The following is a 21967-nucleotide window of genomic DNA, read 5'->3' on the forward strand; positions in this document are numbered from 1 at the left end:
CCCACTGACAGAATGGATTTATTTTTTCTGTAACTCTTCTGTGCACTAATAGAGAGTCCAGTCTATACTTGAACATAACTATACATACACTGGTCCTTTCACTTAGATGTTAAATCAAGATCAAGACTGAATGTTGTGCTGCAGTTGTAGTGTGCTCGTGCACCTGAATGAGGTTTAAATTGGCCCCTAAATTGCCTCTTTTGTTTCTCAGTGGAGCGGCCTCTAAAGCTACACCCCAGTGGCATATAAACTTTAAATGCACATCCACAAACGTTGACTGTACAGAAGGAAACATTCCTGATTAATTCAACTCAAATCTAACAAGAAAACTCCGTCCTAAAGCTAATTTAGTCCCTTGTCAATGAGAGTACTCATTAAATGTCTTAATTTTTTAAATATTTCACAATAAACAAACTTTAGGATCCTCTCTTACACACACTCATAGGAAGAGAGACTTATCCAGCCTCTGCTGTCTGGCTGGTTATTTAGTTGTTTTCTAGCTCCCCCTGCTGATCAAACTGTTGACTTACAGCTAAAGTTTTAGAGACGACAAGCCAGATGGACCAAGCGCTCTCTTATATATTATGTAATTACTATATGTGGATATTTAATGTGACTGTTCCTGGCCACTGTGCTGCCGCCTCAGTCCAAGCAGTAATAATCTCGTCTGGAGCTCCTTTGTCTGAAGGGCCCGCTCAGACTCGAGTGAACAAAAGCAAATTAAAGAAGAGGAACTTTAAATTTCCAGAGTGGTCAAACATCTCTGTCTCAGACTCTCCTGTGTTTTGATGTGTGTGCTTGCAGCGCTCGCGGTCGGCGTTCTCCCTCACCAGTGACGACTCCCCAGAGAAGGGCCCAGAGGAGGAGGGAGCAGGAGCAGGCGGTGGCGGTGGAGGCAGTGGCGTTGGCGGTGGCGGCTTGCAAGACTACGCTTCTCTAAAGAGGGAGGGCAAGGCCACGTCTCTGCCCAGCTGGAAGAGTGTCGACCGCCTGGACAACTCCAGTAAACCTCACACTCACAGACTCTGATTACTGTCATTTACTGTCATTACTGTCACCTGCAGAATGTTTTTGAGTATGACACATCTTTCCCAGTCTTTTGTTGCAGAGTTGTATTTGCTAGATGCACAATTTCATCAATTAAAGCATTTTCTGCTCACGATGCAGTGAACAAAAGGGGGAATATGGAAAGAGACAGCACCAAAAAGTCCCCTTTAGAGTTAAACTACTTGTTCACTGGTGGTACATAATGCTTTTGTAGAATCCAACCGTGAATTATTTTAACTTTTGCCGATATAAATAATCTTCTGGCAGTGTGAGAGCCACATTTTGTATTCTGTATTGTTTTTTTGAGATGATGGAAAAGTAAATTATAGATTTTGTTCTGTTTTTTTTTTAAGATTTTTCTTTACTCTTGACCACATCGTGGTAGGGAGTGCAATCATTATGTTATTTAACATTACTCAGAAATGCACCAAGTTCACATACAAACTTTTGGTTTGTCTGCAATAACGGTACAAGTGGAAACATGGATGGATGATTCACAAAGTATTTTGGCAAAGATTTTGTACTTTATGTTAAAACACAAGCACACAGTGCAACACAGTTTCTAAAGTACAAGTGGTTTTATATCTATTATCCTGTTAAATTATCCATCATGGTTATATCTGTATAAGTGAAAGGTGTATATAGTGGATATAGCTTTATATATATATGTATCTTATTTCATTTTAATCTGCCACTCAAACACTTTTTCTTTCATTTTTGACCCTTCAGTAACAAGTACATATCCCTGATGCAGGATGAATTAAGTCATATCTTTTTTTTTTTATCTTGTCTTAAAATGTTACAATAAATAGTTCATAGCTTTAAATTGATGGAGAATAGCAGCTGCGGTTGCTTGAATTCAGATTTCTAAAGATGACGTGTTTTTATGATGAACTTAAAAAAATGAATGAACTTAAAAAAGCCCATAGAAGCAGCACCTTTTTTTCAAAATTTGGCTAAATACACTGCTTCTACTGTTACTACTGTGCTCAACGTTCATCATTTTGAAGGGGTTTTTACTGTAATACAAGAGGAAGGGTTAATCTTGCACCCTTAAAGCAACAGTATGTAATTTCTGAAGTAGTTGACCGAGTCTGATGTATTTGACAACCTGGGAATGATGCTCAACAATCAACTCTCTGTCTCAGAAGTTACATAGTGTTGCTTCAAAGCATTACTGTTAAAGAAATGGATCGTACAGACGATCCAAAAAGCACAAGTGGAAATAAGAGTTTGTTTGTCTAAACCTCCTGCTGTCTGTTTGTTTTTCTTCCAGGTGCGTCCTCAGTGCTCCAGAGTCCAGACGGTAACTGGATCGCTCTGCACAGCTCCCAGCTGTCTCGGCCCAGCCTGCTAACCAAGAGGAAGAGCCTAGTGTTCAGCGTGTTGGAGAAAGAGTCCGGCGTCGTCTCGGCGTACGACGAGATGGGATCCGACTCCGAGCCGGACGATGAAGGCGGCTGGGGTGCGGCGCTGCGACAGTTCCGCCGCAAGCTGTCCGACGAGACTTACTACACGGACTCGCAGCACGACCCCGAGTGGACGTACACCCAGCACCTTCCCATCACATCGCCGTCCTCTGGACAGTACACCAACACAGAGACTCTCAACTCAGACTCAGAGGCCTCGTCCGTGCTGTCGGCGTGTCCTCGCAAAGCGCCTCACAACCCGCTGAGGAAGAAAGGGCCGGCGGACACACACCTGCACCCTCATCACCAGCCGCTCTACCACCAACACCTTCACCAGAACTTCTCTCCGTATCCACTGCAGTCAGAGGCGCTGGATGTGAACTTTAACCCCAAGGTGATCTGTCTCTACATTATTATGTAATTTGGATTATATGTACACTAAAGTCTGATTTAAATATTGTGTTTCATATTATAAGTACTACATAGACGTCAAAACTGTTATTCCTTCACATTCTGTTGATAAAAAGTTTTGAATGTTTTCAGACAAAATTCTTAAACAACGCTGGAAAAAGCTCAAGTGCAAATAGTAGGCTACATGAAGAAAAGTACTTATTATCCTCCATTGTTCCCAGGTGATGGGAGACAGCAGCGAGGCTGAGGAGAGGCAGAGTGACCCGATCAGAAGGTCGCGGCGACGCAGGAAAAGCAAGAAGGAGTCATCGACAGAGAGCCGGCCTGGAGGCCAGAGCCACGCACAGTCCATCTACCCAGCAGTACAAGTAAGATATCACACTTGCAGCTAAACTGACATCTAGTGTATTGATTCTTAACAGTAACTAACTTATATTGTAAATATTTCTGTCCCTTTGCCTCGTCACTGAAGGAGAACAGTGGTTTTCTACTCAACGCCCTTCTGAAGAGAGGTTTAAGTGAGGAGCACTCAGCACCTGACACTATGCCAACGGCCACAGCTGCACCAGACGCCTTCAAACTAGATGCCATGACACCCGAGCCAGAGGACTTGGACACAGTGGCCCCAAACTCAGCCGCCCCGAGCCCTCCACAACCCCACTCTCTGGCTCCGGGGTCCAAGCTCTCGCCCAGCAGCTTGGGGCCTGTCGACCCCCTGGAAGAGGAGCTGCGGTCCAGACTCAGCCAGCTGGTGAGCCGCGCCAACAGCAAAGACAGCAGCTCATCTGAGGAGGAGTGCACGAAGCGGCCGGCGGACAAACAGACGGATAAAGAAAGTGACAGACAGCGAGAGAAGACGAGGCCGAAGGAGACGGAAAAGGAAAGGCAGAGGGCGAGTGACAGATTAAGAGACAGGGCGAGCGAAACAGTGGAACAAGTGAACGGACAAGAGATGAAGAGAAGCGAGAGACTATCGAAGAGCCAGTCGGTGAGAGAGGAGGGAAGAGGGAGGGAGAGGAGGTTAGAGAGGGGAGCGGGAAGTTTGGAGGCGACGGTAGACGAGCAGGAGCAGAAGAGGGGAGATAAACGAGAGCCGAACAGACAGAGTAAGAGGCAACACAGAAGAGATGTGGAGAGGGATGGAGAGCAGAGAGGAGGAGCGAGGAGGAGTGGATCCAGCGCAAGTTCACCTGCTGTTACACCTTCTTCCCAGGAGGGGGTGCTGTCAGACAACCAGGTAAGAGGAAAATAGAGACGACTTGACTTCACCACTCACTTTCTGCTTTTGCTGCTGCCGTGCTAGTGAAGTACTGTCTGTCTGCCTTTTAATACATGTATTTTCTTTTTTTACATCTTATTTTTATTTGTTTATTATGTCAACTATTTTTCTTTTTATTTAACTATTAATTTATTTATTTTTTCGTCTTATCCTCGTGTTTTTGAGGCAATCGCTGCTGCCCTTGTCTGTTCTTCATCATGTTTGTCAATCTTTCTCTGTGCTTTCCCTCTTCTTTTTGGCTGGTCTGTGTTTATTTGTAAATGTCTGTTTGTGTGTTTTTTTTGTGCGTCTGTGTCTCTGTGTGTGTGTCTGTGTGTCAGGAGGGACAGAATGACTTGGAGCAACAGCAGAGGCTTCAGTTGCTCTCCTCTCTCTTACAGCAGGTGAGATATTGGCTAGAGAGCAAAGGAATCGCGTGATGTCTTGTGCAGGACGCCACGCCTGAGGACATACAACTAGACACACACACATATCCACACCTGTATGCATGCACATAAAACGTCTTAAACATGCCTTGGCACACATTTCTTCCGACTAAACGCACAGTATAGCATTCACTTCTCACGTAAATGCTCAGGCATGTTAGTACAGAATATGTGGAGGCTGGATGAGTGTGTGATTAGGTTGTATGTCTCTTTTGCTGGTGGTTGATTTTTTTCTTATTTCTACAGGTAATGAAGCTGCAAACATTTTAAGTGCAGCTCAAGTGCGTGAAGTAGCAGAAAATGTTGCTGTAAATCTAAACATTTTGCTGTTAGTTCAGCAAAATAAAACAGAGAGGTCTTCTTTCTTAAGCCCCTGCCTTTGCTTGGTGGTTTTCAAGACTCATACTGGAGGACATCCGTCACAGAGGAGCTGCAAATATCTTTTTTTTTATTATATTAATAAAACCGCAAAAGGTCAGAATGTAGCACAGCCACAGGCCCAGTTTTGCATAAGAAGCAACCCTTCTTTTTTTCTTCTTTGGCTGTTGCTGTAGCAATCTGTTTCTACATCTACAGGTTTCACCATAGCTGAATACAATATGTCCACCTTTGTTATCTGTAAGTTGCATTCTGTGAAATGTAGTAAATGAACCAAATCAGACAAAGACAGGTTGAGTTACAGTGGGCACATTAACTTACAAACACAAATATCTCCGAAAATGCTTTGAGCATGAGCAACGTCGATGGTTGTGATTACATTTTAAGGTCCAACCAAAACAATAAAAATGTAGCACACACTGACAAGAGACATCCATAGATAATCAACCAATGAAAATGAAAACCTGTTAAATACAGAAAAAGTCCCATATAAAAGGAAAATGCAGCAACTCCCAAATCAGCTTCAACAATTTGCAAAATACTGGTCTACTGTCACTTACGATACGATACGATACGATACGATACGATACGATACGATACAGCATCCTTAAGAAGTTTGCACAACATACGGTTAGGTATATGAAACATATTCATAGATATACAAAGCACATTTATGCCCATGGCCATAAAACATATCACATTATATTATATCCTCACCTTCAGATCTTTAAATGGAGCGACTCTGAATCACCTGTTGGAGGGAAAAAGTTTGTATTCTCCGTTTCGAGCATGCAAGGAGTCAGAAGTGTTACTGTATTTAGGATTTAAGAGGACTTAAACAGAGCTAGCATGATCATTTTAATAAGAGACTAATTGCATCCTTACATATTTCTGTCAGTCTAACACACAAGCTGTGTCCTCATGCTATAATGCAGATTATATAGTAGTAGTAAACTGTTGACAAATCTGTCATCTAAATTGTCTTGATTCGGCTTGAGTGTGCTTTTGATGTAGATTATCGTCCAATAAAGGAGCTTTTCTTCTCTAATTCTAAAGTTATACCTGAATAATGTCTGCTTGTTCACATGTTATGTTACCTCATGTAAAAAATGGTGTAGTAATTCATCGTATAGTAATTATAAAAGCATGTGTAGTCTGAAAAACTGTATACATACGTACTTCATGTGTTAACTGTAGTATGTATAATGTCAAATGAGACATCAGCTATGGTCTAGATATATATATAAAAAAAAAAAACTGAACACACTACACTACACACACTTGGATATGCACTTATGAGCACACCTGCTTTCCTTGTGTTAGATCTAAGTTGTGTGGGCTGATGTTGGTCATTAGCCAGACTCATTATAAGGGCTCCTGTGAGTAATGCTTGTCTCTTACAATGTGAAAGACACATGTACTCGTGTGATCTATTTCTGTTGGTGTTCACAGCTCCCTTTGAAACCCACCAGGACAGCTCAGCTTGTTGTGAATGAGGGAAAACATGCAACAAAGACTGTGATATTTGTGGCTTTTCTATTTGGTATTTACATAAAATTTACACAATTTTAAAGAAGTTTTGGTGTATTAGAAATGCTCTACACACATCCATGACACTGCAAAATGACGATGTTACAAATCTCAATGTATTGCCCACTAATGGCTATTATATAGGGAGCAGTAAATTGTTAAACAAAGGAAGTTATATCAGACACAGTCTATTTTTTACCATCCCAAAAACACCACAACACATTTATGCACACTTACTTATACACCTTCACAGATTCAGGCTTCAGCCATCGTGTTTTAACATTTCAAGTCAATCAAACAACCACAAAGAGACACAAAATGAGACAAAACAACAAAAATGAAGTCTGAATGAATGACTAAAAAGACATGTATCGACTACAGCGAGACACAGAGAGAGACAAACAGAGGCAAAACAATTTAGAAAATAAGACACAAAACAAGTGAAAAGCAAAATGCCTACCGTGCAAAAACGACCATAGACACAAAACAACTAACAACCAAAAAGAGACACAAAACGTGCCGTTAACCAACAAAAAGGAAGACGAAATGACTTGAAAGACATGAAAAAGGATGCAAGATGCAAGATTGATGCAATGTTATCATATACATGTTTACATGTCCAAGGGCCATTTATATAATCTGTTTATGGCTCTTGGCTACTTTACGTGACCACCAGCAGCTATTTATAAATATTTCATAACAATAATAATGATATGTTATGTTAGAATATTAAAGAACAAGGGTTTTAAATTTGAGTCTTGAAATATTTCTACTCATTTTACAAATGTCCTTCTGCTATGAACTAATATAATTTTACTTCTAAACCCAAAAAAATAGTCAATAGCAGAGAGACGTGTTTGTGTGTCAGACTGTTTGATCTGCGTGTTGATGACCTGGTTCTTTGGAGTGGATGAGAACGTCTGACTCTCACCAAACATCCATTTCTCCATCGACCAACCCTGAGTCAATATCTCGGACCGTCCATCTGCTTCTCATCCTTTTTAAGATCACTGAATGGGATCAATACACCTCCGATCCCACTGATCAAAGCTTCAGCCAGTGATTCATTTATTATTGAACAACATCTGTCTTTCTTCACTGCCCTTTCCTTTTCTTGTTCAGTGTTTTCATGTATTAAAAAAAAATGCGTCTACAGCATTGAATTATTACTTGTCCCAGACAGCCTGAATTTGGAAACGTGCTGCTCCGGTTAATGTCGGCAGTAAATCCAGTGACTAACACAGTTCTTCATTTGTCCGTCAAAGGCATCTTTAAATGGTCGTTGGAGTTCTCCACCAACTAATTTGTGATTTTATGCAGTGCTACTGATATCCTCAGACTTGCCCAGTTCCCAAAAATATAACCAGAGTAAATGTTAGCAATGTGCGTTTCTGCAAAACATGGATATTGTTGAAACTTTACTTCATGTTGAACTTCCCATTTCTTGCACAACCATGGCTGGAGAACGTCTCGTCACGATGTACAGTTGAAGATATCCAGTGATATCACATACAAAAGACTCTTGAATGATAATGAACTAAAGATAAAGCGTGCAGTTGCCAGGCGATAGTTAGGCAAGCAAAAAAGCCCTTGCACAAAGAGCAACCTACTTGAAGGACTCCAGAATGTGTGAAATCACAAAAGCAAAAGACATAAAAGAAGTCGCAAAAGGGTCTAAACCAGAGTTTCTGGCTGACAACATCTGCTAAGATGAGGATCACACTAGTGTGCAATTCCCCATCTGTTTAAAGCCTTTAAGAAATGATGCAGTCAGCGGACCCTAACTGGTCAAGAGGGGAATGTACCTAGCTGCTCTCAGTCATTATTTAGTAACCAGTCTCCACACCAGACAACAATAGGTGATCTGAATAACCATATCCAATCAGCTCAGAGGGATTTCCACATTCAGCTGAAATGAATTGGGGAAAGGGAAATTACACAAACTGCCACAACTCATGCACCAATTTATAAACGGGAAGGACACCAGAGGTTTTTTCATCAGCGTGACCGGTGATGAACATTTAATCATGGATATAAGCTTTTAATTTGAAACCAGCGCTAATTGAATTCCTGCAGGAAATTGTTCCCCTGCAGCCCACTTTTTGAGAAAGGCTGTGCAGTAATAAAAGCTCTTCTAATCATGGTGACATGTTTTATTTCTACGACCCTTAGTTTGTTCTGCACCTTCTTCTGGCTCTTCCAACAGTTTAATGAAAATGCATGAGCTTATGGAAGACATGCATGTTCATGAAACAACTGATTATAGCAACAAATATGTGAACGTGTCGCCTGCACAGTGTTCTTCCACAGAACATTGAGCACATGGGGTCAAAGTGTAGATAAGAACAAAAAACCTTTCAGTTTTTTCATTGAAGTTGCCTCTTTGTTTTCCCTTGGTTCCTGAATGAAAGGTATTTTTTCATTGTATGTCATTGTGCTACATTAAGCCATTGTTTTGTCCGTTTTGTGATTTTAAAGGTGCAATATGTAAAGAATTGACCACCTTCAATTCATACTCCAATCAAATAATATATAACCAGAATAACAGTCATGGCTGTATTACAAAAATGTAAAAAAAAAAAAAAGTACTGTTAGCTTGTTAGCTCAATTAGCTGTGCAGCTAGTCAGACCACAGGATGTATCGTGTAGAATCTACACTGTAGATTACTGAATTTTGTATGTGTGTTTTTGTGTGTGTGTGTGTGTGTGTGTGTGTGTGTGTGTGTGTGTGTGTGTGTGTGTGTGTGTGTGTGCGCACGTGTGTGTGTGCGTGTGCGTGTGTTCTTCAAATGAAGCAGAAGTACTCGGCGGCCTCTCTCTGCAGCATCACCACAGAGGTGCTGAAGGTTTTGAACGCCACAGAGGAGCTGATCGGGGAGGCAGGAGGTGACAGCTACACCCCGTCAGAGTCCATGAGCGCTTCTCCCGTCTCCAGCAACTGCGAGACCCGCAGGCTGGACCAGAGGCTGACCAAGATGGAGGAGAATGTAAGTTTTACCCCTCAGACTGCTTAGATTCAGTCATATTAGGAACTGAACGTGTCTATCTGCGTCTCTGTACAGGTGTACCTGACTGCTGGTGCTGTGTACGGTCTGGAGGGGGCGCTGGGGGACCTGGAGCAGTGTGCCCGCAGTATCAGCAGTGGCACCACAGACACAGAGCTGGCCTTCCTGGAGGACCAGGTGGCCACGGCAGCCGCTCAGGTTCAGCAGTCTGAACTACAGGTGCTGGACGGCTTTTCTCTGCAGCTGTCTCGTTCTCTACAAAGCCTTGCACATCCCTGACTTATCTCCAGTGTCAAAAGTGATTAGTTTAATTAATAATGAATGTTGTACCGGACTGTGTTTTTAAAACTCTGCTCCTCCTTTTAAGGTATCAAACATTGAGGCCAGGATATCGGCTCTGAAAACAGCTGGGTTGAATGTGGCTGCCTGCAATCGCTTCTCCAAGTACAAGCCAAAGGCAAAGGTAAAGGTGACTGACCTGATGCTAAAGTGAGAATATGAGGATATGAATATAGCAGCTCAAAGTCAGGATGATTCATTCATTTTAAATGTGAATGAAGTGTATAATATATGAGAACTCTGATTACAGCCTCAAACCCTGGACTCATCGCGCCATCAGAGGAGGAAGCTTCCAGCCCCTCCACTGAAAGGTACCAAACAGGTTTTTTTCCCCTCAGCTACAGAGATGGACAATATTTTAAGTCATTACAAAATAATATAGTTTTTTCCTGAAACAGAGAAACCACCAATCCATATTTCCATCTTTAAAAAGCTGACTAGATGATCGAAACTGTTCCTGTTGAATATATTTACCGCTCTGATGTTCAACCTCCTGTACATCCCTCTACTTATCAGTCATTAACAGGTTAATCATAAGTAAAGTGAGTCTGCTAACCCGTGCTGACTTACACGGTACATGTCATACTCTCTCCTAATCACAAACACTGCTAATGTACAAATAGAGAGTGGTAGTGTGTGAAACAAAGACAGCTAGCGATGGAGAGTGAGACATTGATGAGGGGACACTTTCATTCATCTTTAGTTAACATCACACATTTTGCGCTTTGTCCCAAAAGAAGAGATCGGCCGCTGAATGGATGTAAAATTGAATTCATCTGCCAGAAAAAGGGACTAAGTAACTGAAAAGCTCCATTAGATGTAAAGCAGCCAAATGGAAACACACACACACGGTGCAGGAGGATAAGGCTCGTTTTATCAACCAACAAGAAGTCTGTTCCTTTTCATGTCGGTGAATGGCCTTTTTTCTGTTGGGGCTTTCTTTATGTCCGTGTTTGTCTCGTTTTTTTCTTCGCCGGCGTCCACACAATAGCTCTGATTCAGGGTGGCTTTTTCAGCACGGCTCCAAAGACAGACAGCGGACAGGACAATGGGGCAAAATCAGTGACCAAGACATGTAATCATGTCATTGATTCCAGCCGAGAGCGTCCTTTTTTTATCAGTCCATCATACGGTGCGCTCTAAAACTACAACTGGGAGGACAAGTCAGTTGTCATCTGAATTAGTAGTTTCTCTTTTTCTGGACAACCCAAACTTTTTGTTGGATATTTCTTTATAAAACGCTCTATATAACCTTGAATAACCTTAGTAATGGGTAATAAGGCCCTTACATCTGCTTATAAGCATCAACTTCAACTTCAACTGTAATCAGTGAAACTAGCTCCACCAGGCTTGAGAGCAGTGTGCTTCACAAACTGTCTGCATACAGTGTTCAATGTAGCCAGAACGTAAAATGCTATGCTGTGCGTAATGCTGTGGGTTTTTGCGTTTCAGAAAAGCTGGAGCCAGAGCAGCAGGTGAAAGTGTTTCGGCCATAGTGACAGTCAGCAGCACAACGAGTCCCTCAGGGCCACTGCAGAGCCCCAGGGACGGGGGGGCCCCCCTCTCATCCAGTGCCTTGACCCAGTGTCCGCCTCCAGCTCCAGGCCAAGCAGGGGCCAACACCTGCCCTGTGTGACTCACCAAGCACTCAGCCCTCAGCCCGGCAGGGTACAGCGTCAGGCAAATGCCTCACAGAAGACATTACTGGCGCTTTACTCTTTTTACCACTTTATCCTCCATTTTCTCCTCCTCACCGCGCACACAACATCAAGCAAGGATGACTCGACAGTCAGTGTCTCTGCCTTAACGATCTGCAAACGCTCCTCGTGACCCAACTGGAAAAAGAATATCTGTACAGACAAAAATGACTCCCATTTCCTTTTTCTATCTGTTTGCAAGAGTATTGTGATCTACTGTACAATGACGACGTGGAAAAATCATGTTAAACTTTCTGTGATTCAGTGTCCCGAAAAGAGGCTGAGCCGTGTTTTATACTGCATCTTCTCTCTCACCAAATGAAATGTCATGAGGATTGTCATCATACTGAAGCCCCCGCAGAACTTTTTTTGGATGATTGTCCTTTTTCACACACACAGCTATCAGATGGTAATCCTCATCTGGGGAATGATTGTAACACCTTAGACATTTCAACCATTTAAAAAAAAAAAAAAAAAAAAAAATCAATTGCCAGAAAATAGTGTTTAGATGTGCAAGTATCAGGACCAAAACATTTTTTTTCCTTCCTTCCTGCCACTGCCAAATTGCAAGGTGGCAACAATGGAGCACAAAGCACAGAAATCTGTCATTCTTTGTAAACAGCCAAACAGTTAAAAGAATAGTTTGATATTTTGGTAAATATTGACTTTTTTGCTGAGATATACAGAGGGAGTTTGCACATCTGTACTGTAAATATGTAGCATGGTACCTTGGATACGCATCAAGACTGGAAAACAGGGGAAACAACTAGCCTGACTCTCTTTAAAAGGTTTAAAAAATTAGCATAGCAGCAAATCTAAAGCTCACAATTAACATGTTATGTTTTCTTTAAACCATAGAAAAAGATTTTCTTCCCTTCAGACATATCCAGGCTGGCTGTTTTCCCTGCGTTTCAGTCCTTAAGCTAAGCTAAGTGAGCTGACTGCCAGTGGTAGCTTTATATTTAGCATCTTTAAAAATATTAGCGTAGCAGCAACTCTAAAGCTCACCAAAAAAGATGGTTTATGTTGTTTAAACACAAGAAAAAGACAGCTGACGGCTGTTTCCCCCTCAATTCAGTCTTTAAGCTAAGCTAAGGTAGCAGCTGCCGGTGTTGGCTTCATTTTTCACATCAGACACAAGAGTAGTATCAATTGTCTCTGTTAATCTAAGCTAAACTAAGCTAAACTAGCTGGATTTCCAGTGTTCATATTAAGCATGAGACATGAGTGGGATCAATTTTCTCATTTAATCAAAGCTAAACTAAGCTAAAGTAGCCAGTTGCCGGTGGTATAGCTTCATATTTAGCGTCAAGCACAAGAGTGGGATCAATTTTCTCATTTAATCTAAGATAAACTAGCTGGATTTCCTGTGTTAACTTCATATTTAGCTTCAGACACAAGAGTGGGATCAATTTTTTATCATTTTATCCAAGCTAAACTAAGCTAAGCTAGCCAGTGGCCGGTGGTATAGCTTCAAATTTAACATCAGACACAAGAGTGGGATCAATTTTCTCATTTAATCTAATCTGAACCAATGCAAACTTGTTGCTGGTGTTATGGTGGTATCAGTTTTTCCATTTAAGTCTCAACAAGAAAGTCAATAAGTGTATTTCCAAAATGTCTAAACTGTAGTGATTTAACAGGGAAGTGCTCTACCGATTATTTAGAGAAGGAAATGCTGAAAATAACTGTAGACGCACGCACTACAGCCTTAATGTGGAAGCTGTGGGCTTTTACACATTGCAGTGAGTCAAAATAAGGTTTGATTAATGTCAGACAAACTCGGCTCAACAAGTCTCCACAGGTTTGATGTTCAGGTGTTGGTCTGACAACCTTTCCTCATGCAGTATTCTTCAACCCAAAGTCATTTTCTTTCCTCTTCGTTTACTTTCGAAACGTCGTGGCCTTTAATTTGAACAACAAGGTGTTTTTCATGTTTCCCCTTCGCTGGGTCATGTCCGAACTTTTCTGTTGCATTCAGAAAAATCCTGTAAAGATTTTTACATAATGAAGTCTGACGGGCTATGTATAACAAATGCCATGAAATCATGATTTTGTTACAAGCAATTTATTTTTGTACTTTACTGAACGTTTTTATGCAATACCACTGATGGAAGTATTGTTGCAAATTGAAGGCTTTATTCTCTCCTCAAAGGAGCCCTCCTCAGTCAGTCCTATCAGACTCTCTCACGTGTGGTGACTCAAAGTGCTTTCAGTGTATGCCTGCATTTACCATTTGATATTTTGCGAGTAATGACGATGGTAAATGTTACAGAAGCACGGGCGACAGCAGGCATTTGGGAGCGTGTTTGTGCTCCTTAAACACTCGATTTGAGAATACTGCCTTTCATTTTTTGGGTTATTTTTCTTCACTCTGTGACCACTTACAACCGAATCTCAGTTAGCCATGCATTAAAGGAACAGAGTCGGATTTCCTGATGGACTGCTTGAACTAAAAAAAGGTGCGATGATCTTCTGAATGAATGCTCTGCCCCTTCTATTAGTGACCTTTTCATCCCAGCCTTTCACATCTCTGGTTTTTGCACACTGATCCTGTACTTTTGTCAATCTTGTTCTGCAAAGGTGTCGATGTATAAAAAAAAAAGCATGTTTCTGGTTTTATCAAAATCGATGTTCCCATGAGAAGCACAGCCACAAGGGTCCAATCATCAGTGTCCTGTATTTTTCTAATGTAAAAAAAAAAGAATAATATTATATCATCACAGAATTTGTTAATATATGTATATGTGTGAAAAGATGGATATGATATAGAATAATGTGTGTATTGCCCAATCATAGTTGACCAATCTTTCAGTGTCGTGTGCAAGAGGCTGTGTATAACTGTCATGACTTGTAGGGCTGGATTCACACAGGAAGTCTAATTTAACACTGTAACTGTGTCCCAGATACTCAGATAAATGATGAGATTCACACAGAGCTAAAAACAAAAATCCTACTTTTGTTCCTGTTTAAATCCAGTGTGAATGACTACAATGAGGCTCCCTGTGCGCAGCTCCACGGGAGGGCCACTCACTTTTATGTGCAATTGTTTGTTGCAATCCATATGACATGTTGGGGAAAATATTAACAAGCAAAAAATACAGATTCTCTATGTGCCACAGTACTCTGAGAAATACAAATGTATTATGAAATGAATAAAATTTGCAAACTGAAAACTTTCTCGCTTGACAGACAGTATTTGTTGTACACCTGCAAATACGACAAAGACACACCGATCATAACATCCTGGTTTATTAATCAATATAGAATGCATATTTTATGTACAGGTACATTTGGAGAGTGATTTCATGGGTCAACCAAGGCCTCATAACAGACAGAAATACAGTGAAGAGCAAAAGGGGTACGTAACCTCAGTCAAGATAAAAAATGAAGACGTTCGTGGATGAAGGGGAGGATGTGCGCCGTCACGGTAACCAATCCCTGTCCTCCACATCCATGTTCCCAAGATTCTCCTTGTTTCTGATGCTGTTGAGCAGCAGCGCCAACGTCCTGACCACAGGCTGCATCCCCTCGCTGTCCAGAGACTCCACGCTGCTGTGCCTCTTCCCAAAGCGCCCTATGGGTCTCACCCCACGTCCCACGTACCAGAACGGGTCTATCTCCGGACCTGGACAGCACACGAGTACATTAGTGGCAGTGACGGTGATTGCTATGATCAAAAGACCAACATAATGCCAGAAAACAATTTTATGATGCTTTAGTGGTGAAAGAAAGAGCAAAACAGTATTCTGATTTTCATAGGAAACCAAAAAACAATCACTCTAACCTAAAAGCTCTCCAGTTTCAGTTTTTTTAGTGTTTGTAAAGTCTCTTGTCTTCACACTGTTGCCAACATGATCATCACTGATTCTCTATTCGGATTTGTTGCGTTCAGGAACTATATATATAACTATAACAGAATGAAATTAAGGAGTCCTTTAAGGAGAATTTGTTTTTTCAGTTTATTCAGTCATGAAAATCAACCAATGAAAATGTGATCAAAATTACTTCCACAAAACCACGTAGTGCACCTTTAATCTTCCACTTTCATTCATTTCAATGAAAGTAAAAGATGCGTGAAGTGACACTGACTTCTATAAACGTAGTGTTACATTTATTGTGTTAAGTTTTCTTTAAAGTCATTCATCATCATACATAGAGTACAGATAAAACACCTTACTTATGTCTTACACTAGTATTATAAAGTTTAATACGTTTTTTAAAAGCAGAATTTCTTAAAAATGGTCTAAAAAAATAGCTTGCAACAAGAAATGTCAAATAACAAATGAGAACAAATACTTTGCTCTCCATCAGCAGCTGCAGTTGAAACCAAATGCTTTTTAACTGAGGACCAAAAGCACGCTGTAAATGACATGTGCAGGAAAACAGTTATTCTTTAATGGACAATAGATGAGTTCAGCAGAGACTGTTAAAGAAAATGTCTTTTTCATCTGAGCTTTTACGTCCCCACCACTTTCTAATACAAAGTGACATTTTTGAAATGAATAGTTATTTGCAGCACTTTTGGTGTAACACAAATTATTGATTGAGGATATTCCTCAGTCTTTTGAAACAACTAGCTTATACTTAAATACAGTCTCAGCCCCATTTAGGTTCAGAGAGGGTTTTCAGACTGTATCAACATACTCCATTTCTATTAATATCTAATTGTAATCAGTAGTAAAGAACGAGAGCATTTTCAAGTATCTTATAATAATTCCCAATGGGAATTAAGAATAACAGAAAATAGGAGCAGGTCACTGAACTCACCATCAAGAGTCAAAAACTGACCAAAATCTCCTTAAACTACTTCAACAGATTCTGCAATTTACACAATAATGCTAGGTTAAAAGGTTACAAATAAAAACCAAGCCTTACTTCTGTTGTCGACATTGTGAACAATGTGGAAGTCGTGCTCCACCGTGGTGCTGTGAGCGCTGCTGAGGCTGCAGGAGAGGAGGAGGAGCAGAGCCAGAGCTGCAGGCAGCCAGCGGCTCGTCAGGAGGACGCACTGCCGGACATCAGCCGCTCTCCCGGGCAGCATGCTGTGTGAGTCGCTCAAGGCACTGAATGAGAGGTCAGTAAAGTATCACTCTCACAGGAAAGCTTACACAGATATCAAAAATATATGTAAGTCAGGTAAGAGTATTAAAAATCACTTTTGAATATAATAGAAAAGCTGTATTTAGGCATAATTTAGGCTATAAGAGATGAAATAACCTCCCATGAAATAGGATTAAGTCATTTAAACCCCATTACTAAGCAGCAGAAGCTCATGCAGGAATATTATGGTATAAAATAAATTAGCTAGGGTTTGAAAAAGACACTATTATGACCATTTCAAGCTCATACTTTTCTCATAAAAGTCATAACACACATCCTCAATCTAGTGCATTTAAAACAGTGGATTTGAAAAAGAAAACAAATACATCTGTAATATAAACCCACAAGCAGCAGTTCCTTACCCTGAACTTTGGTAAACGGCTGAGGTCAGTTGTCAGGAGGTCTGAAGTCGTTATCATTGAGCAGGTGTGCTCCACCTTATATATCCACGCTGCTCGGATGATGAATCATGAACGTCAGTCACACATTGTGATCCCAGACTCCAGGATGCATCTACCCCCCTCCTCTTCATCTCCTCCTCCTCCCACTCCTCCCTTTGAGAAAGGAGGTTTTGGAGTTTTCCTTACGTCTGTCACGTAGCAGAGCAGTCCATCAGGCAGTCAATGACACGCGGACAACTTTAAATTAGTGAACATGGGGAGACCCGGCACCTCAAGTGGGCCTGTCAGACAGTGACCCGGAACTGTGGTGGGCGTTTTTTGATGAGCCTTTCATCAATCAGCTTGATTACAAGGGACAGGGCAGGACACAAACCTCGGTGTGTTCATGAACAGGCTGGTCTTGTCACCAGAACTTTCTTAATAAAAATCACCTCTGAATAACAGGTTTCAGGAAGGAATGAGAGCTTTAAATTCACAGCTTTGAGTTCACACGTTGCCACCAAGCACTGAGAGGTTACAGCGATGAATCACATGTGAAAGGCCAATGTGAGGAGAAGTTGGCTCAGTCAAATGTACTCAGGTGTAAAAGTCGCCTCTGGGACTAAAGCCATGTTTGTAAAGGTCAGGATACTATGTGACAGTGCAGCTCAAAATATGTCCATGCAGCTTAAAGTTAATATATCAGACAGCCAGGAGTTAAATAAATAACTTCAGTCCTTTCAAGTAGAATTTTTGTTGGGGGTTTTTGTGACTTTTTGACTCATTCAAGTGTTGAGACTAGTGCACCACTGCACTGGCTTCAAGCAAAAACATCCAAACATTGGCCGGTTCCAACTTTATGAAATGTGCTGCTTTTCTTTGTCTTATAGTCAGAAAAAGGAACCTCCTGCACACTGTACTTTTCTTTTTTTTAATCATAGATAAATCTGTTGATTATTTTCTCCATAAAATGTCAGAAAACAGTGAAACATTCTGTAAATATTCACTTTACTATCATACAAGAGTTTTTTACACCTTTGGTCGACAGGTTTGTAGGAGAAGACCAAGGGTTAGTCAATTAATCAATTGGTCGATCGACAGAAAAGTCATAGTTTTGATAATCAATGAATTATTGAAATCTTTTCTTCAAGATCTTCTTCAAAAATGCCGTCCACTTGTGAAAATGTGCTGTTTTACAATGTCTGTAATTAAAATAATTAACAGATTACAGCTGCTGTAAGATTTGTCATCGTCTTCCCTGCCCGACGTCACCACTCACATGACTGCTTTCTTTTATTTTTAGGCACTACGCTTTGCCTCTTTCTTTTCTTCACTTGGCGTGTACGGGGGAGGATCCTGCTCTCTACGTGTTGACAAGCAGACAGGAAAGCTTCTTCATGGAGTTCTCTGTCCTGATTGGTTAAAGTGGGCAGGGATTCTTATTCCCCTGCATGCGTGTCTGTGTGACCGTCGCCAATTTCTTTTCTCTTTTGCTGCATGAGCCAGCGGGAAGAGAGACACTTGTTACCACCCAAACACACAATAACACTGTTTACTGTTGAAATATAGAGCTATATAACACTTATTTTGATAAGAAAAATACAGCTTTAAAGGTAACATCAGTGATTTCAGATCACACAATATGACACTCATCCTTTATGTTTCCTTGCAATATGTATTTTAAGTGGGTGAATCTTTATGACCCAGTTGAAAGAAACTTTTCCTACATAGAGTATAATCATCTATACTCTAATCCCTACCGAGCGCGTGACGTAAAAGGTTGTATGTGTGTGTGTGTCCGTCCATGTGTGTACGTGCCTGTACACAGCTCCACCCTTAGGGCAGCACTCTGGTTCTCCTCCACACATTAAGGCGGCCATAATTTTGTCATGGACTGAGATCAGATGGTATGACGCAGAGCCCTGCAATAATGAGAAGAAAACTACCTGAGGATGTGTAATCACATGGCAACATGAAGGAATCCGTGATGAATGAAGCTAATTCGATTTTTGAAAGGGAGCCCTTATTTGAAAACACGGTGTGATTTGTCGGCGTCACGGACGCATGTGGTGCTGTGCAAAAATGCAGAAAACACATTCAGAAGCAGTTCAGTTCATCCCTGTTTTGTGGGCCAAATATGGACTTGTTGGTGCTGCTTATTAATAGATTTAGAGACAAATAATTGTAAACATGCTCAGTTACAGACCTTTGATAAAAGTTGGATTCTCTCTTTCTTTAGACCTTGAACTCAGTCATAGACAAACTATGTTACACTAAGGCAGTGGCAGACTCAGGATGTTTAAGGGGCAGGGGTGGAAAAATAAGGGCACCAGCTGTGTGCGGTGTTCAGAAAGTCATGATTCATTAAAAGTAAACTGGAAGGGCACCCTCACTTGAATTTTTTTGGTTTGCTGGAAGGGCAGCCTAAAGGCCACTGTATACATTTTTTTTCCCGCTTGAGGGGCACCCTATAAGGCATTTCACCATGTTTTGTCCCCAGAAAGGGTACCCTCGAGGACACTTTATCACGTTGTTTCCACTAGAGGGCACTATACTTTGTCACGTTTTCTCCACTACAAGGGCAGCCAAGGGGGCACTTTATTATGTTTTTTCCCATTGGAAGGGCACCCTAGAGGGGTACTTTTGCTACATTTTTTTTTTTCAAATATGGGGGGCAGGGGGAGTCCAGTTGTTACATTATAATGCAGGAATCTTACATCTTGATCCAAAAAATACACTACTAGGTCAGGCGTCCCACTGTGTCCCTGCTCAAGATGTGTTGTATTAATCACAGCGCTGCCTCCGACGAGTGTGTGTGTCCTCCTCTTCAAACTATGACATCATGTTCTCATCAGCACCTGATTGAATGGCTTCATCTTTTCACCTCGCCGTTGTGAATGGAGCCACAGAGGACAACTGGTCCAGTTACAATATGAAGTGACCTGCCAGACTTCCTGCTTTGTTACACTTGGTGAATGAATTTTTTGACTTATCACGACAGTACAAGCAAGAATCATGTCTTATGCATCTTTAAAGAGCAACTTTTATTCATAGAAATAAAAGCATGGTCTTACTATCTGCTGTTGAGTTTAAAGAGGATATTCCCTTGTTATTGTGGGACGTGAGAGCCCTGAGGCATCTGGTATTGATTGAGAAAACCCTGCTTGCACAATGATTAACAGCTAAGCTTTGTGGTCTGAATCACTGCCCTTACATGCTACAGTATATTTTGTTAACTGCCTCGTAATTCGTGACCCACAGAGTGCGTGGGCTGATACATTCACCGACCATGTTTGGATGACCCTCTTTCTTAAAAAAGCCAACCAGTCTCACATCAAAATGTGTGATAGCTCCACTGGTCCACAGCGCATAATGTAGGATTTTCACAATACTGGCTCTTAAATTGTGAGATATTACATTTTATTCTGCCTATATAGATTATGGATATGAAAAGAAAACATACATTTCTTGCTAAAACTTGTTTTAATTCATTCAATTCAGAAACTATCTTAAAGTATTGCATGATGAAAGAAACGTCAGCACATTTTTTTGTTTCACAGACCGAAACTTGACAGTCACGTCTCACAAGCCATCATTGTGAAACTACTACATTTTGCACTGTGGACCCATGTAGCTATTACACATTTCGATATGAGACTAAGTTGCAAAAAGGGCCAATTGGGAAGTCAGTGGTCAGCAGGGAAATTTATTTAAAAGAATTTCCTGTTGGTGTAAGAACTCATTTTGAACAAAGGGCATTTAGATTGCAGTTTAAGTAGTTCCTCCTCGAACGAGTGATTCACAAAACCAAACACAGAATTCAGTGTTTACAAAAACAGAAAAGGCTCTGCTTTGGGTCATAAAGATCTCACTTACAGACTGTACTGTAGGGACTACAACTTGAGTAACCCTGTGTTGTAGATTGAAAAATGGATGGATCATCAGAGCTTTCGTGGCCCAGTGGCCTAATGGATAAGGCATCAGCCTCCGGAGCTGGAGATTGTGGGTTCAAGTCCCATCTGGGTCGTGTTAATCTCACATGATTTATGATGTTTATATATCCTCAGCATCCTTACACCAACATCATACTGCAGCAATGCACAGTCTAGTTCTCTCATGTAGCTACTTGGCTGATGATACAATCATGAAGTCAACTGCATTGCAAGGATAGTTGACTGGTTCCTCAGTGCAAGATACAAGACAATTGCACAGGTAAATAATAATATCAACGAGTTAATTAAATTCAATTTAGCTGCTTTGGCTTTGGGGTGCAACTACTGAGCATGCTGGCACACATATCATGAGACACCTGATTGGAATAGAGCCATCATTAATATCCTGTGACTGGTCAAATTATCTGCTGTAAAAAACAAATTATATATTTGGCTAATGACAGAATTACCATTATATGCCCTGGTTTGTGTGACAGATGACTTTGTGAAGACAAATAAATGAAACAGTGTGTGAGAGCCTTCAATCCATAATTTTAAAATAGGTTCTAACAAGTCACAGTTCGATCTAATACTAATACTGCGTAAGAGAGTATTCTGTTTTGTGATTGCTAAGCATTAGTGCAGGAAGTCAGAGTTATAAGTTTATGTATATTTTTCTTTAAGTTTGATAAATATATATGGTACAAGTTTCAGCATTACAACATTTCTTTTTAAATAGCTTCATAAACATTTAAGCAAAATGTTAAAAAAAAAAAAAGAAGGGAGGACTTCTTCTTTCCTTAAACAAAAGTAGTAATACCACAATGTAAAAGTATGTCACAAGTAAAAGTCTTGCCCTCAAAATGTTACTTGAAGTACAAATACTTAAATGAAAGTAAAGATATCGTGTAAAAATATTACTTTAGTGAAAGTAAAAGTTACATTCATGTGTATTGTACTTGGGCATGTAGTAGAAGTACCTTAGTATACTTAAGTATCCAAGTAATTTTTCTCGCAATAAATGTATTTAAC

At 40.7% G+C, this 21967-nt stretch overlaps 2 protein-coding genes across 6 annotated transcripts in view; one reads left to right on the forward strand and one right to left on the reverse strand.

Annotated features, from left to right (window-relative positions):
- myripb (myosin VIIA and Rab interacting protein b) overlaps positions 1-14698 on the forward strand; it is a 153925-nt gene extending 139227 nt beyond the window's left edge. For 3 of the 5 annotated variants that reach the window (XM_084341228.1, XM_084341227.1, XM_084341226.1), the window contains exons 9-18: positions 805-1003; positions 2324-2850; positions 3089-3235; positions 3340-4104; positions 4467-4529; positions 9278-9466; positions 9542-9703; positions 9852-9947; positions 10074-10134; positions 11276-14698. In XM_084341228.1, coding sequence (XP_084197354.1) covers positions 805-1003; positions 2324-2850; positions 3089-3235; positions 3340-4104; positions 4467-4529; positions 9278-9466; positions 9542-9703; positions 9852-9947; positions 10074-10134; positions 11276-11319 — 2253 coding nt within the window. In that variant the 3' untranslated portion in view covers positions 11320-14698. Of the gene's footprint in view, positions 1-804; positions 1004-2323; positions 2851-3088; positions 3236-3339; positions 4105-4466; positions 4530-9274; positions 9467-9541; positions 9704-9851; positions 9948-10073; positions 10135-11275 lie in introns of all 5 variants that reach the window. The other 2 variants (XM_084341229.1, XM_084341230.1) reach the window with 2 other exon arrangements.
- Positions 14699-14778: 80 nt separating this feature from the next.
- On the reverse strand, positions 14779-17253 carry prlh2 (prolactin releasing hormone 2). Its single transcript, XM_084340420.1, has 3 exons — positions 16986-17253; positions 16399-16586; positions 14779-15148 (listed from the first exon to the last, which is right to left on the reverse strand). Exons 2-3 carry the CDS (start codon positions 16562-16564, stop codon positions 14946-14948), a joined length of 369 nt encoding a protein of 122 aa, XP_084196546.1. The 5' UTR covers positions 16565-16586; positions 16986-17253; the 3' UTR covers positions 14779-14945.
- Between the last annotated feature and the right edge of the window lie 4714 nt (positions 17254-21967).

This window comes from Pagrus pagrus (assembly GCF_965226575.1).
Source record: "Pagrus pagrus genome assembly, chromosome: 20".
NCBI classification, from domain to species: Eukaryota; Metazoa; Chordata; class Actinopteri; order Spariformes; family Sparidae; genus Pagrus; species Pagrus pagrus.

Bases quoted from the DNA above. Each gene is read 5' to 3' on its own strand.
- prlh2 (XM_084340420.1), bottom strand. From the start codon at position 16,564: ATGCTGCCCGGGAGAGCGGCTGATGTCCGGCAGTGCGTCCTCCTGACG. The intron at 15,149-16,398 runs GTAAGGCTTGGT...TGTGCTGTCCAG, and splicing joins TCACAATGTCGACAACAGAA to GTCCGGAGATAGACCCGTTC.